Source organism: Anser anser (assembly GCF_964211835.1).
Source record: "Anser anser genome assembly, chromosome: 5".
NCBI lineage: Eukaryota > Metazoa > Chordata > Aves > Anseriformes > Anatidae > Anser > Anser anser.
The window spans coordinates 35,990,940-36,005,249 of record NC_139725.1 but is presented as its reverse complement, the minus strand read 5'-3'; the positions used below and the strand labels follow the sequence as shown (position 1 = coordinate 36,005,249).

General features: G+C 43.8%; 1 protein-coding gene across 10 annotated transcripts in view; it reads left to right on the top strand.

The window, feature by feature from the left end:
• Positions 1-14,310, top strand: part of LOC310899870 (serine/threonine-protein kinase PAK 6-like) — a 41,405-nt gene that overhangs the window by 7,588 nt on the left and 19,507 nt on the right. The window contains exons 2-4 of one of the 10 annotated variants that reach the window (XM_083836865.1): positions 4,791-5,115; positions 5,431-5,629; positions 6,304-6,402. The exons of 1 other annotated variant lie outside the window; for it this stretch is intronic. Coding sequence is in view for 2 of the 9 variants with exons in the window: in XM_083836864.1 (XP_083692990.1) it covers positions 5,542-5,629 (88 nt within the window). In the remaining 7 variants the exon portion in view is untranslated. 8 more of the 10 variants (XM_083836862.1, XM_083836867.1, XM_083836866.1 and 5 more) reach the window with 8 other exon arrangements.

The following is a 14,310-nucleotide window of genomic DNA, read 5'->3' as shown; positions in this document are numbered from 1 at the left end:
AGTACAAAGCACCCTCCTGCACTTGCTGTAGGGTGGCTGCTGCTGGGAGGATGACCACGATGCCTGCTTCCTGGCACAGGATTCACAGGGCAGCTCTGAGAGGCTGCACATGTTCAGCTGCTTAAGGCTGCATTGTCTGCAAGGGCAGTTGTTGTTCCCTGCCTCCACATGGCAGCAAGCGGGACAGGAGCCTGCTGTGCTGCAGGGAGCCATGCGGCTGGATTTTGACAAGCACAAACTGCAGCCCTCAAATTATTCTAGGCTCTTGAGAGTTGGGTTTGAATGTACCCAGAGGTAGAGAGCGACTAATAACAGCAAATGGTGTTAGACTTTTGCTACCTTTATTTTAGCCACTAGGAATTCTCTGAATTCTGGTTAATACTTTTGCAATAGCTGACTGACCTAGTTATTCTGAGCAGAAGCTGTAGTATGTATTCCTCTTATGTCAGCCAGGGATTTCAATCTGCATTTCTATAGCATCTTTAAGGATTGCAGCATGCTTGAAAAAACAACAGATTAAGCTGCCTCTGTTCTGTGGGAGTTAAGCATTGTCACAGTCATTTTACTAGTGTGCAAAATGACTTTCCCAAGGTGACCTGGTGAATCTGTGAGAAGGTAGGTTACGCTGACTTTGTGCTGTGATGCCGCCGTTGCAGGACTGATCATCCTGACACTTGTGGGAAGCAGCAGATACACCTCTTGTAGAGTGGCACAGACTTGTCTGGTGGAGCATGATGTTACTTCTTTTATAATCTAACATGTCTGTGAATTTTTGCAAGTAAAAGATGTGGAAGAAGTGTGAGGCGGCTGTGATCCAAGCTGTATTGATATTACCTGCAGGGAATGTCTACCAAGCCACAGGAATTTTACCAGTAGCAAAATAACCTGTGGTGTGTTCAGGTGATCCTCTCAAGCTTTGGTTTCAACTTCTCATCAGAGTGGTAGTTAAAATTTAAAGTCTGTTGTTTTCCTACCCTCTTTAAGATTAATTTGCTTTCTTGCCTACGTTCTTGGCTCTCGCTGCTCCAGACATTCTCAGTCCAGGTTGCAGATCTCCATGCTACTTCCTTGCCAGCTGTGCTCTGCTCCATCATTGGAGTTGTCAGGCCCTGGCGAGACCGACTGTGATTCTGCCTTGGTGCTGCATGAATTTTCTTCTTTCATGTGACCCAGTGTGCATTGTATTTGGAGGTATGCACTCTCAGTCCCACAATGGTCTGCCAGATTTGAGCACGCAGACGTCCTATGACAGCATGCAGTCCTCTAGATGAGGCGATAAACTTTAGCCAACTTCCAGTGCTTAAGTTCTGGTGTGTTTTATTTTCATTTTGAATTGGGGCAGAAAGATGGAAACTGGATTAGGCAGTAAATCCTTGAGGACACTTAGAAGCCCACTGAACAGGCTTATGCAGTAGGAGTGCAGATAAGGCCTTGTCCTGCTGGGATCTCCAGGATGTTACCTTTATAATGTCAGCAGTGCATGGTAAGCAGGAGATAGCCCTAATATATAAGCAAGCAATCCAGATAGTGCTGTCTTACAATTTTCTGCCCACCTCTGAATGCAATAGCCTCGGGGAAAAGTAGCACAACTGTAAGCACTTATTTAAAGTGAAACTGCCTCTGGATTGCTCCCTTCTCATCTCCAGGCCTGCTAATCTCATGTGTTGATTATGAGACTTGCCGATTTGATTCCTATCTTGTGCTTCCTCCCACCAGCTGATGCTTCGTGAGTTTGCAACACACCCTTTCTCGTAGTGACCCCTTTGTCCCAGTTGTTAGCACAGTTTTGCACTTCCATGTTACTTCACTCTGGATTTCAAGAGCCATGAAACAGAAGAAGAGACCACAGCTCCTGATGGAAGTGCATTTATGCCTCCTAGCAAATCCCAGAGTTTAGAGGAGCCCTGCTAGAAGATCCAGCTCCAAATCACAGCCTTGCTCCATGGATGGGATTGCCTCAGTTCTTCCTGGGATTTCCTGAATGCATCGAAGTTACTGTACCTTGGCATTAGGCTTTGTCTGGAAGCTTGGTTGAAAGAGAATAAGGTTTTTGTTGTTGTTGTTTTCTTTTTTTTTTTTTTTTCTCTGTAGCTTGCTTAGTTCACCAAAAACACAGCCAAATACATTTCTCCTGGCTGAGATAGGAGGAAGCCCTTGTATACAGCACAGCTGGCCATGGTGCTTCTAACATGTTGTTTTTTTTTTTTTTTTTTAAATAAGATTAGAAGTGTCCCATCTTACATGTTGCCATAGTGAAATGTTGAAAAGTTTGTTTCTCCCACAAAATTCTGCTCCAGTAGAGATGAAGTGGGCTTAAATAAATCTATTGTAGCAGCAGTGCAGGAAGTGAGGTACCAGCACTCTCCTGGTGCTGTGACGTGGATGGGCAGGATGAGGAAGAGAAGAGAGATCAGCAGCTTTTATCAGAAATTTGTTATGTTTTGTGGGCGGAAGGTGGCATGGCATATGGAATGGCCATTTGCTGTGTAGATGAACGAGATAAGCAGTCTGCGACTCAAGCGTTTACTCAATGTACCCTGCAGCACTTCTTGCTCGCAGGTTATGGCTGCTATAGATAAGACAGGATCTGAATGAGAAGCATGGAGTATACAGCAGCTGTAGGAGGAGTGGGGTGTGTGTGCATGTGTTTACAGAAATGTGTGAGCATAATTATTTATATTATCTTGTGCAATTCTCTAGGTAAGAAGGGAGCAGTGGGCAGGGAAGGAGCAGTGAAATGTTTAATAAAGGGACAAACGCTAAAGGGGAAAATTAGAGATGCATCGCTTTTACTGGTAAATTTTTCTTCAAAGTGTGTAGGACTACTGGGACCGAACTTGTGAATAGAAAGACTGGAAAGTGTCCTAATTTTTCATTAAGACTGTGGGCAGCAGAGGTTCACACCAACTCAAAGCTGCTTTGGTTCCATCTAAGCTTGTGTCTTGACAAGTAAAATCAGGCTCTTCCATTTATAAAGAACTTGCATCTTGTTCTAGAAGACTGTCTTAGCATGTAAATGCATAAAATATAATACTTATGCAAATCTGAAGCCAGTTTCCAAGCCTGGGTGACTCCTTGTAGAATATAAATGACATTTCTTTGTGACGCTCCCAAAGCTATCGTTGTGTAGATGACTGACTCCTCACTGATTGGCACATCACCAAAGCATAGATAGAACAGATGACAATGATGGTTAGCAGTCGTCATGTTTCCTCCACACCTAGAAGGATTAATGCTCTGTTTCCTTATTTCTGATCCTCCACAGTAGTTTTTCTGTCTTGCAAGTTCCAGTCTTCAGGAAAAAAATGCTGTCCCTCTCTCTTGATCTTGATTGTAGTATATTTACTATTAACATGAACTTTCCTTTTTTTTTTTTTTTTTTTTTGTTGATTGCATCAGTGTATGGGGCTTGCCCTGTAGGGGGAGGCAAGCTAATCCCCAGACAGAAAGGAACCTGGCTAACTTCACTTCTTATACCCTAGGGATGCTGCTGTGAGGTAACAGGCAGGAAATCTTGGTCTCTTTGGCAGGCTCTGGCAGGCAAGGACCTGCAGTGTAACGTGTAAGCTGTGACTGCACTCTCAGGAAGCAGCCTTCCACAGTTTAGCTAGCAGATCTGTAAATGAGGATTATGAACCTCAGACCATCAGCTAAAATGCCAGGGTTTCCTTTACGTTCTCCATAGGAACCCCAGTTCTGTTCCTTCTCCATAATGTTACGGTAGATCTTGGGCATTCCCACTCAATCTGTGACTCTGGGTGTTGTACGGCACCACCACCTCCTAGCCAGGCAGGATGAACTGGTAGGAAGGAAAACGGGAACAGGGAAATGTGCTGAGCTGGCCCGTTTCTACTGCACAAGCCCACTCCCAGCAGAAATGATGACAGCCTAATGGTTGTTAGTAATATGACATTTATTCATTTTAAGGGCAATTTAACAGAATTGAGGTGGGAAAAAGAAGTGTGTGGGGGGGGATTTTTTGGGGGGTGGGAGTGGGGAAGGAATAGTGCAGGGGGAGGATTTTTAAGGCTGACTTTTATCTCTGCTCTTTGGATCTAAATATAATGCACCTTGGAGTTAAGCCAACATTGTTTATTGTTCGTGGTTGGGAGAGGCCAAGAATCCCCTTTATTTGCAGTGGAGAAAGAGCAGTCACAGGGTTTGCTGAGGTGAACTCTGACCTGTCCCCTGACGATAACGAGCCCTTCCACCTGCGCACACCCGCTACTGCTGAGCAGTGGTGGAGCCGGTGTCCTACCGAACGCAGGTTGCTTGTGGAAATGTCTATTTCCAGGAGCCAGTAAACCCTGAGGCACGGCACAGCCAGCGCAACAGGATTACAGGGTGATACTAGACTTCAGACCTCGCAGCACTGAGTCACGGCAAGCGACAGGGGAGAAGTAAAAGCGCCAGGTCATGTGCTGCACATCTGCAATGCAAATAAATTGGTGAATTCTCCTATAGCCAGCCGTATAGCAAACAATCAAAGCTTTCCTGCCAGGAATGACAAGGAATTGGTGGCAGGTCCTGAAATCTGCAGCCAGGCGACACAGGCGGAGATGTCGGGATTCGTTAGAAGCTGCAGCAGCTCTAGGCCCTGAGGCTGCGGAGCCGAGAGAGGGGAGCTAACAAGCAAGCCGGAGCTTTAATAGGTCAGCAGTGAAGCAGGGGGGGGTTAGGAAAGGGTGGAGGCGAATGGGAGATGATCTCCCCGAGGTTCTTGCCTGAGACCTAGCAAGCCTCGGTGCCCAGGTGTGACTGAGCTCTTTCTCTCTCTCTTCCCCCCGTAGGGACCAAAAGGAGGAGACAGTGAGAAGGCAAGATGGTCCCACGAGGCTCTGCTGTCAGTGTGTGTTATTTTCCTTTGGAACATGAATCCGAGGCTTCTCTGCGCTGACTGTGTCTGTGCTCCATCTACTACCACACCCTGAAATCAAACTCAGCAGCTTAGGTGAACCAGGCACTGTACAAACATGTCAGACTTGCCTCCACCCCTTTTGCTTCTCCCGCTTTCTCCTGCCATCTTTCTCTCCCAAGTTTATCGGCGTGTCAGCGGATCCCGGTGGCAGAACATTTCCACCTCACCTCTGGTTACAGAGCAATGAAGAGCCAGGGGTAAGCTCCCTCCTGCAGGTTTGGGGTTCAACATTGACTTGCTTGCTTGCTTTAAAGCAGTAGCAACACTGTCCTAATCGCTGTAGTTTCATGCGATTTTGTTTCCTCTGTTTACAGAGGACTAGGTTTGTCAGTTTAAACTAACATCTCTGTTCCCCAGTGGCTGTGCTGCTACAGCTTAACCCCTTCCCTTCAGAGCTCAGCCTCGCCACTGCCAGGAACTAGCGTAACGATCACACGTGTGTTGGCAATGCCAGCCTTGGGCAAAGTGAGAGGCGAACGGTTCAGGGTGGTCATACAATTTTTTCTCTCGAGGGATGGTTCTGGAAGGGAAGAAAAACCAGGAGCTGGATTCCTTTGGGAAGGAGTTTACTTCGTCTTTACTCCTATAGCCCAGCAACACCGTCCTCCAATCGGCTTTGCTGCATGGCAGTGGGAGAGTTTCCCTGCAGACCCTTCTTTCTCCTCTCACTTGGAATTGTCCTCTACCAGCATTGTTGCAGCGGGACTGCCAGTAAGATCTTGTGTTTTTTGCTTTCCAGTGTCTTTTAGATGGGCTGATGTATGGGTCTCTGGGGTCTGGTAGTGTAACCTATGGAGAGTGAAGATGATGGGGAATGTGAAGAGGAAAATGCATTGTTGAATATTGCTGGGTGATGATCTTAAAGCATTGGGGTGAAGAAGGGGTTAAAATTACTCTGGGTGATGCTTGGGAAAGCAGACAGCACGTCAGGAACATGCATGCTCATTGCCTTTACGCAAGACATAGCAATATCTCCTCCTAAGTCCTGTGTCCGTGAGGACCCTTACCATACCTTTGAAGAAGTCTCATCGACTCACCAGTTGTAACCCCTGGTGTCTGTATTCCTGACCTTCTGGCTGCTGTGCTAGCCAAGGGCTTTTCAGCACACCTACTGAAACACTATGTTGTAGAACTCGCGTGTGTGTGTGTGTGTGGGTGTGGGTGTATGTGTATCTTGGCTATCTGAAAGCTGGCTAATTTCCTCCAGTTTAAATTACTAAAAGTTTTACTATATAACTATATAGTTACTATCCTACTGGGCATTTGTACTTGATTATTTTTGCCAAGTGGTAGCCAACATATACAGACAAGTATTTCATCTCACAGCTACAGAAGTAGTCTTGTCCATTAATGTTTGCTGATACGTGTATTTTCTTCTTTGCCAGGACATTAATGCCTTAATGTATTTGGGGACACAGCACTGAAAAAAAACACAAACACACAAACCCAAACCAAAAAAAAAACAGAAGAGAAGTTTGTGGCTGGTGAGTGAGAGTTCTCAGGTGGTGCTGGGGAATGCGCATATAGGAAGAGGTGTTTGCTGAAAATTATGTGTTTGGGTAAAATCCAAGCAGCTATGCCCCTCCAGAGCTGCTGGGGAAAGGAATACTGCTGGCTCTCTCTCAAGTCCCATCCCTTTGAACAGTCTCATTCTTGATGGCATGACGAAGCTGTATAATGATATTCATATTCTACAACTGCCCTGGTATGTACATCCTGTGTGCTAAGTGTGAGCAGAGGATTATGTATCCAGTAACAAAGACAGCTGATCAAATAAGGGAAAGAGCTATCAACAAATAGTTGGCTGGATTAGTAACTGTGCTTCAAGGTGGACAGTCTGTTCCCTGTGCAGGGGTTGTTTCTGTCTAGATGGGTGCCAGTATGGCCTTAGGTATACGTATGTACCTGGAAAGAATATCCTGGGTCCTATTGACAAGGCTTGCAAAAATGAAACACAAAACCTTGTTTGGTCACAAAATTATTTTCATTCACAAAGAGAACCACATACCAGGAAGTTTGACTTTCCTGTCTCTGACTGGGGGGGGGCGGGGCGGAAAGAAGACTTTTTAACCTACTTCTCTGATATGCTCAGGGAAATTCACAAGCAGAAAAACGAGCTAAAATATTTTGTGCAAACTGCGTAAAACAGCATGGACTAGCCAACTCCACCTGCAGCTAAAAACTCAGCCAGGTTCCAAGTTCCGCATTGCACATCACGTTCTCTTGAGGTACTGATCTGAGGTACTGTGGTGAAGTCGCATCTCATTAAGAGCTGCCGATCAGTTCTGCACATATAGGACATCAGCTCTGAAGTCAGCAAGAGCAGCAGAAGGCTAGCCAGTATATTGTCCTTCTCAGCACTGATAGCTGGAGAAATGCAGCAAACTTTCAGATCTTGCTATGGGAGGCTCTGGGTTAGGGGATCAGCTTTCTTGCCTCTTTGCCTTCCAAGGTATAGACTCAGTGCAACGGAGTACAGAATCAGGACTTGGCTAATTTAGGCCTTGTTTCTAAGGAATTTCTCGGTATGGTTCCTAAAAGTTGCAGGAGAATTACTGTGTAGCTGGAGGACAAATGCACTGGGATCTCATGTTAGTTCGAGACTGATCAGGTAATGTGAATGTAAGGTGATGACAGACTTAAAGTTGGAATTTATTTCCCTCAGAAAAATCTCAGGAAATTACATTTACCCTAGGGCAGAGCCATTTTAATTTATAGTGTTAGTAATTAGATTACTTTGTAATTTATTGATGAACAGAGTGTAGTTGTAGACAATAGTTATTTATATTTACTTGTGTTATGAGTGCACCTTAGGTTTTAACATATGGAATGCTGCGAACATTCATACTCATAGCATGTTTTGTTTTTTTTTTCCTTTCTGCACTGAGCAGAATAGTTGATATTCCCTGGGAGAAGTCTTGTCTGTTATGATTTAAATTTCCGTGTCAGTTGGTCTTGGTTAGTGGCAGTAGTGAGTAGCAAGGTGCTGAGAGACACCCAGGCTGTGGGGTTTAAGCTGGCCTCTTCTCTCCATGTTTTGGGGCCCACTGCCTGGACTGCAGCTTTCTCATCAGTTATTTCATGGGGATAACACTAATTGCTGTCAACAGCCTGCAACTTAATATATATGCATCCCACTTTAGGAGAACATAGTGATCACAACCAGGGAGTATGATTGTTTAGTGTTATTTGGATGGAAGTTTAACTCTTAGATCATGGTGCCAGCGGGTGGTCTGGGCATCACTGTGGTGACTCTGCCAGCCCTCTGCCATGCTGCTGGAGTGAGGAGTGTGATCCGGGATGTGTGTGGTCATCAGTGCCCCTGCAGGGGCAGGTGTGCTTTCAAGCAATCAGCCATGCCCAGCGAGTGTTCGACTCATGCTTGTCTCCTGACTTCAGTATGGTAAAGTCTGTATCATGTGTGTTTGCAGCACACGGCTATGGCCTCCCTCCTGCAACCCAACGTGTCGGAGGCAGCTGGATCTGTGACCCATGACATGGTATGGAGGAGCACAGTGGGGTTACAGTGCGCAGACAGAACCGCAGGACTTGGCACCCGGTGTTTCGAAGTGATATGCTTGAAGTAGCCTGTTCCCCAGATGCAGCCTAGTGCCTCGGCTCCCTCCTTTGCCACGTGACCCAGCATGCCAGATGGGGCCCCTTTCGCTTGTCCCAACGTAACCTTCTGTCTGAGAGATGAGATGTTGTTATACACGTGAATTTTTGCAGACAGAGCCTAAAATGTTCTTATTCTAATCTTGGTAGTATCTTTACGCTGACTTTGAGTGGATCTAGCACACAAGACAGTGGAGATTGAAGCCCCATATCCAAGCTTGCAGCCACTTGCTTTTAACCATGCATGCATCCTTCGTGGCAAAGTAATGTCCGTAAAACCATTTGAAACAATGCAGTGACTCTCTGGACATGGAACAGTGAAGTGTGCACGTGTCAAAGAGGTGCAGTGCTGAATGGCTTTGTACATCCAGAAGAGGACACAGCTACATCAAGTATTTGAAAGGTAGGGAAACGGTTCATCGATGTTATAGTGACATATGTCTCAGCCTTATGACCTGCAGCATACATCTCACTGGCTTGGGTAAAGAGGCTGAGATGAGCTACATCCTTCTTTTGGTGCTGCGGTGGTATTTGTTAGCTGTAACCCTCTTACAGACCAAATACAAATGGGAAAAGGCGAATCTTCTAATGAAGACATTGGATTGCAATTGAGGTTTGCGTGTGATTTCTGTCTGTGCTTCTGGTTTTTGTCATGGTGTCTAGACCTACCTGCTGGCATTAAGATCAAAAAAGTGGCCAGAACATGTCTTAGCTCCCAATGGTGCCGTGCACCCATATTTTCTCTCCATGGAAGCCAGGGTGTGTTGGACCTCGATCTGGCCTTGATATGTAGTTAAAAAGCAGCCAGGAGACGTACCTGGAATCTCTTTTAGGTTTGCTAACCTAGACATAGCCGGGAAGAAATTGGGCTAGTCATTTTTTTTGTGTCTCATCTGTAAATGAGGATAATAATTCCTTTTCCTTACCTTTTGTCTCTATAGATGAAAACCCTGGAGGGTGGGGACTGTCTTCAGAGCTTGGCACAGTGGGACAGTGACTTTAGCTGGGATTTCTGGGAGACTGTAAATAATGGAAAGCTTTATTATTTGTCAGGGGAAAAAGTCCATTAGCATTTGGGACATGCCTGTACCGGTTTCAGAAAGTTCAAGAGGTCTTTCCTTTGCAAGTGCTTTTATATGTCCCAGAACAAATTTGGTGTAGTATAGCTGAAACACACCTAGAAATATGTCACTGAGCAGCATCCAAAACAAGCTTAGCAGATAGGCGTTCACCGTATTTCAGGTTTTAGTCCTAATTTATGAGCAAGGAAATGGAGCGGGGGAGAAAGGCAGCACCATAGGCTGTAGACCCTGTTCAGTGGAGGCAGTGCAAAAAATGTTAAGCTGTTGTGTTCTTTTTCTCATTTGTCAAAAATAAACCCAACAATATAACAAATACATCACTCCCTAAGCTTTTATTCTAATGTAATATTAATCTGTGTGCTCGTGTGTGTTTGTGCAGGATTTAGAGCATTTCACCGGTTTGCTGTGCTGCTAGTTCACACCAACACATAGCTTTGCTACTGGGGGCTGTGGAGGAGAGAGAGAAGGGGGTTGAGGGAAAGGACTTGAAGTGATGGCACACCAGACAAGCATCCATTCTTCCTTTAGGGAGGCAAAGTTACCTAAAACTGCATTTCTAAAACTAGCATCACAGATGAATGTGGCAGGGGTCATTGAGACAAAGCTCTGTGCTCTGAGATCTCATTTGAGATTTCAGCCCATTTACCTGTTCTTTCCCCCTTTCACTCACCCTTCGTCATTCTTTGCTGCGTGAAGTCACATTTAGATTTTTAAGCTCCTTAGGGAAGGAACCTGTCATTTTTCTTTGTCTGCAAAATGCTATGAACATCTTCTTTGGCTTCGTATAAATAATGATCATGTCAGAAAACTTAGGAGAGTAAACAAGGATTTTAGAAGGTATGGAATGCAGTGAAATACCATGTGTGCATATTCACATGCACATATTCATGAATATATGCCTACAACAAGCTAAATAGGCCATTATTAATGTATTTGAAATGTATTACATGACAGTGACCTGTATAGCAAAGTACGGAATTATGCTTTTCCTTTTAATTGGTGAGTTCTCTGCAATCTTCTTTATCTTCTGACTCCAAACCCAGTCTACATATTGCAATTCCTCAGGTCCTGAGTACTTTTCTTCCCCCACTCCTCTCATAACTGGCTAGAGTGGGTTGGCATTATCTGCTGGGGAAGTGCTTAGAAATCATGGGAACTGCTTTCTTCAGCCCAGGGACCCAGCATTATCTCTTGTCCAGGGAGGGAGGAATGTGGCAGGCTGCATCCAGATCTGTGATACAAGTGGAATAAGCATTGGGTGAGTGAGTTCAGTTGCTGCAGCAGGAGGGGGAGGGAAAGCTTATTTTTAACTGGAAACTACACAAGTGAGCCTGAAGTAGCTCTCTGCTGTTTTTGCTATCATCAAGTGTATGTGTGAGTGAATGAGTGTATGTAGATAGTTAAGTACAGTGCCTATATACTAATGGAGTATATAATCAAATGTGTATAGGGTGGAGGCAAGTCAGATTAAATAACAGTGCGTGTGAGCTTCTTTGTCTGAGTGTTTGAACTCTTGTGTTGTAATGAGCAATTCCTGATACCGTTTATCTACTTCTTTTTTTTCCGTGCAGTCGATTCTTTTCTGTGCCCTGCTCCTTGGGTTGCCTGTCTCCCAGTCGTTGCTCTTTCCTTTCCTAACTCTGATTCCCCTTTCTCCCTTCCATCCCTAATCTTCCCACCCCTTCCTCTCATCTGAGCCTGACCCTTCTTTATTCTTGCCCCTCCTTCCCAGCCGATCCCTCCCCCTGCTCTGGATCTGCTGGCTGTGGGATTTTTTCTCATGCTCACTGGCAGATGTGACAGCTTTTGGAACTGTATCATCTAGGAACAGCTATATCTGGAGTTGAAAAATCTAACGTGGTTTCCCAGGCAGCAGGAATGGATCGCTGAGAGAATTTCAATCTCCGACTGCTTTTGTCTTGTGGTAGTGACTTTTATTATTTATGTTTGTGACATTTCTTACAGTACAGTTGTCAGCAGTGAATGAAAGACTAAAGTCTAGTAGATTATTATAATATCAGTGTCACAGTATTTGTATTATTATATTAAAGGGATGCTGTCTACGTTTAACTACAGGTTTGTCTTGATTTACAAAATCTTATATGCATAAAATATTCTTATGAATTTGTTACTGAATTAGAAAAGGCCTGTTTTATGTTTTTTATTTAAACATTCGCTAGCTGGGTATTGGAAATAAAAATAAATAGCTCTTGCATGAAAACCACAAAGTGAAAGGAGACCGGTTAAATACAGACCTTCTCAATGAGATGCAAAACCTACACAGATTATTACAATCCACTGGATTTCAAATAACTATTTTTAGTGTATGAATTTCATTTGATCTTAATGCAGTGTACCTTTAAACCACCTGTCTGATATGGCAATGTCTTTATAATCAAAGATTGATACTGATCATATAAAGCAAATGTCACTGGATACCCAGGAGTATATTATATTTGGACTTGATTGCATCTTGTTGTTTTTAAGATGTCTATTATAAGCTGATAAGGTAGATGCAGGCTGCCAGTTAGTCACCCTAAAATTGACTGTGAACTTAGTAGATGCTGCTTTCTGGGTTTAGTAAGTATGCTTTTGTATATGGGAACTAAGTGTATTCCAGGTGTTGATTGACAGGTACAGTGATTTAATGTAAATCCACAAATGTGGTGTTTGTGCTTATGGAAACTGATATGCTGGCGTAGAGCTGCTGTTCTACTTGGGGCCAAAATATCACCTAGGCTTTAAAAACAAACATTCTGAACCTTGTAGTTCAGCTAGAATAATTCTTCTTCTGGTTCAGAAAACATTTGATAGTACAAGTGCTAATGGCTGTGGCATTTTTAAAACCACATTTTACAGGACCCCTGGCCACCTGAAGCCATTAAAGAGCAAACTTAAAAGACAGTGTGTGCTATGCCCTGAATATCTTCTCATTACTGGGATGAGATGAGGAATGAAGCTGTGAGAGTTGGCGCAGGAGAAGGAAAGATACTGGTTAAAGCAGTAACATCACTATGTCTGGAAATGCCCCCATTCTGGTGGATCAAGTAGCTGTTACGACTGATGTGTAAGCAGTGATTCAGAACTTAAGCACTGGCCATAATACTACAGATATACTTCCTGCTGTCCTCGTGGGCTGTGAAAGCTCCTCAGTAGCACCAGCTGTTGGTTTGAATAGTACTAACACCATGAGCTGTTAGAATATCTTTCCTTTCCAGGGTTGTCTGCACCTTAAAGAATTGCCCTTTGACTTTAGTCTTGGTAATTAGTTAATATGCAGCACCTAGGGGGCATTGGAGGTGAATCACTGCGTTTGAGCAGTTGGCAATACAAGCCTGGAGCATGGCCTCTCTTCCCATAAGCTCTCCTTAAAGATGTGTTTGGGTTTCCATTAGAACACATTCTGAACAAAGATTATTCTGGCTGCAAAACCTCTCCTAGGCAGAGCAGATACTTCCAGTCTCTTTTGTACGTGTTTTTTAGTTGCCTAGGATTTTCTTCCTTTTTCATCTGGGAGACATCTTTAGTAGGCTTCTGGATTGCAATGGGCATTGTCAATGTGTGAAATCTATATTGCACCACGGATGGATTGCACGACTCGGGGCTTAGATGGTGTAAAAGCTCTTCTGCGGTACATAAATGGTTCCCATTCCAGTGACTGCAGGATCATGGTAACCATGTCAAGCTAGTGTGTATGCATTCTCAGGATCTCAGAAAAGCACAAGGAAACAATGTCATTGCTCACCTGGTGACTGCACTTTGCTCTCTCATCAAGTTTTAACTAAAACAACTCAGAAAATGTTTGACTTGTTTTTCACTGTGGGGAAAAAAGCCTGTGGTGTGCTGATTGTTGGGGCTAGTGACTCCTAAAAGTGTGTGCATGTATACAGCACAATGTTATCTCTGTATGTGTTCATTGCCTCTGACCCTTGCAAATATTTACGCAGCACAAATAGTTGGAAGCTGAGGTCCTGTACAGGGGAAGATGATCGTTATAAAGGTGAAGTGTCAGAAATCTTCTGATGTCAAGGAAGTGGTAGTCTTCATCACTTCAAGCTATGTTAGTGAGAGGCAAATGCTAATATTAATGCAAGATTAAACCTGGAGATCTGTTGTTCAAGCCTAGTATCCAGAATGTGCTGTTTCTCTTAGCACAGTGCTTGTACTACTACTGCATGCTTGATAGACTGCAATAATCCATAGAGTAAGAAGTCATGGACTAGAATTGTGTTGTGTAGTCAGTCTGTTTCCCATATTAAAAACCAGCAGTTTACTACCTTGGTTTAAATTGAATCAATGAATGGCTAGGGGAAATGTTATCGATACAACATTATTACTTTAGAGTTGTGGGAACCACTTAATTAGAACAGTTGACTTCCTTCTAATGATTTCAACTTTTTTTCCAACTGTAACTCTGTAAATTTGTTTATTTCCAGAAGTTCAGAAATAGCACATCTGGGTTCATTTCTTAGAGAACTACAGCAGTATAGCAGTTATCTAGAACATATCCTAAGAATCTGGACATTGAATTTCAGTAAATGTAACAAAGTTTCATGTAAATTTGGTATACAAGAGTGTTGTCTTCAGAGTGACAGAAATAAGGACTGGGAAAAAGGAGTTCTTGTATCAGAACCCAAGAAAGAGTGAACCTAAAGTGAAAGTTAGGAATAGGATTGTGTTTCATTATTCTGAGTA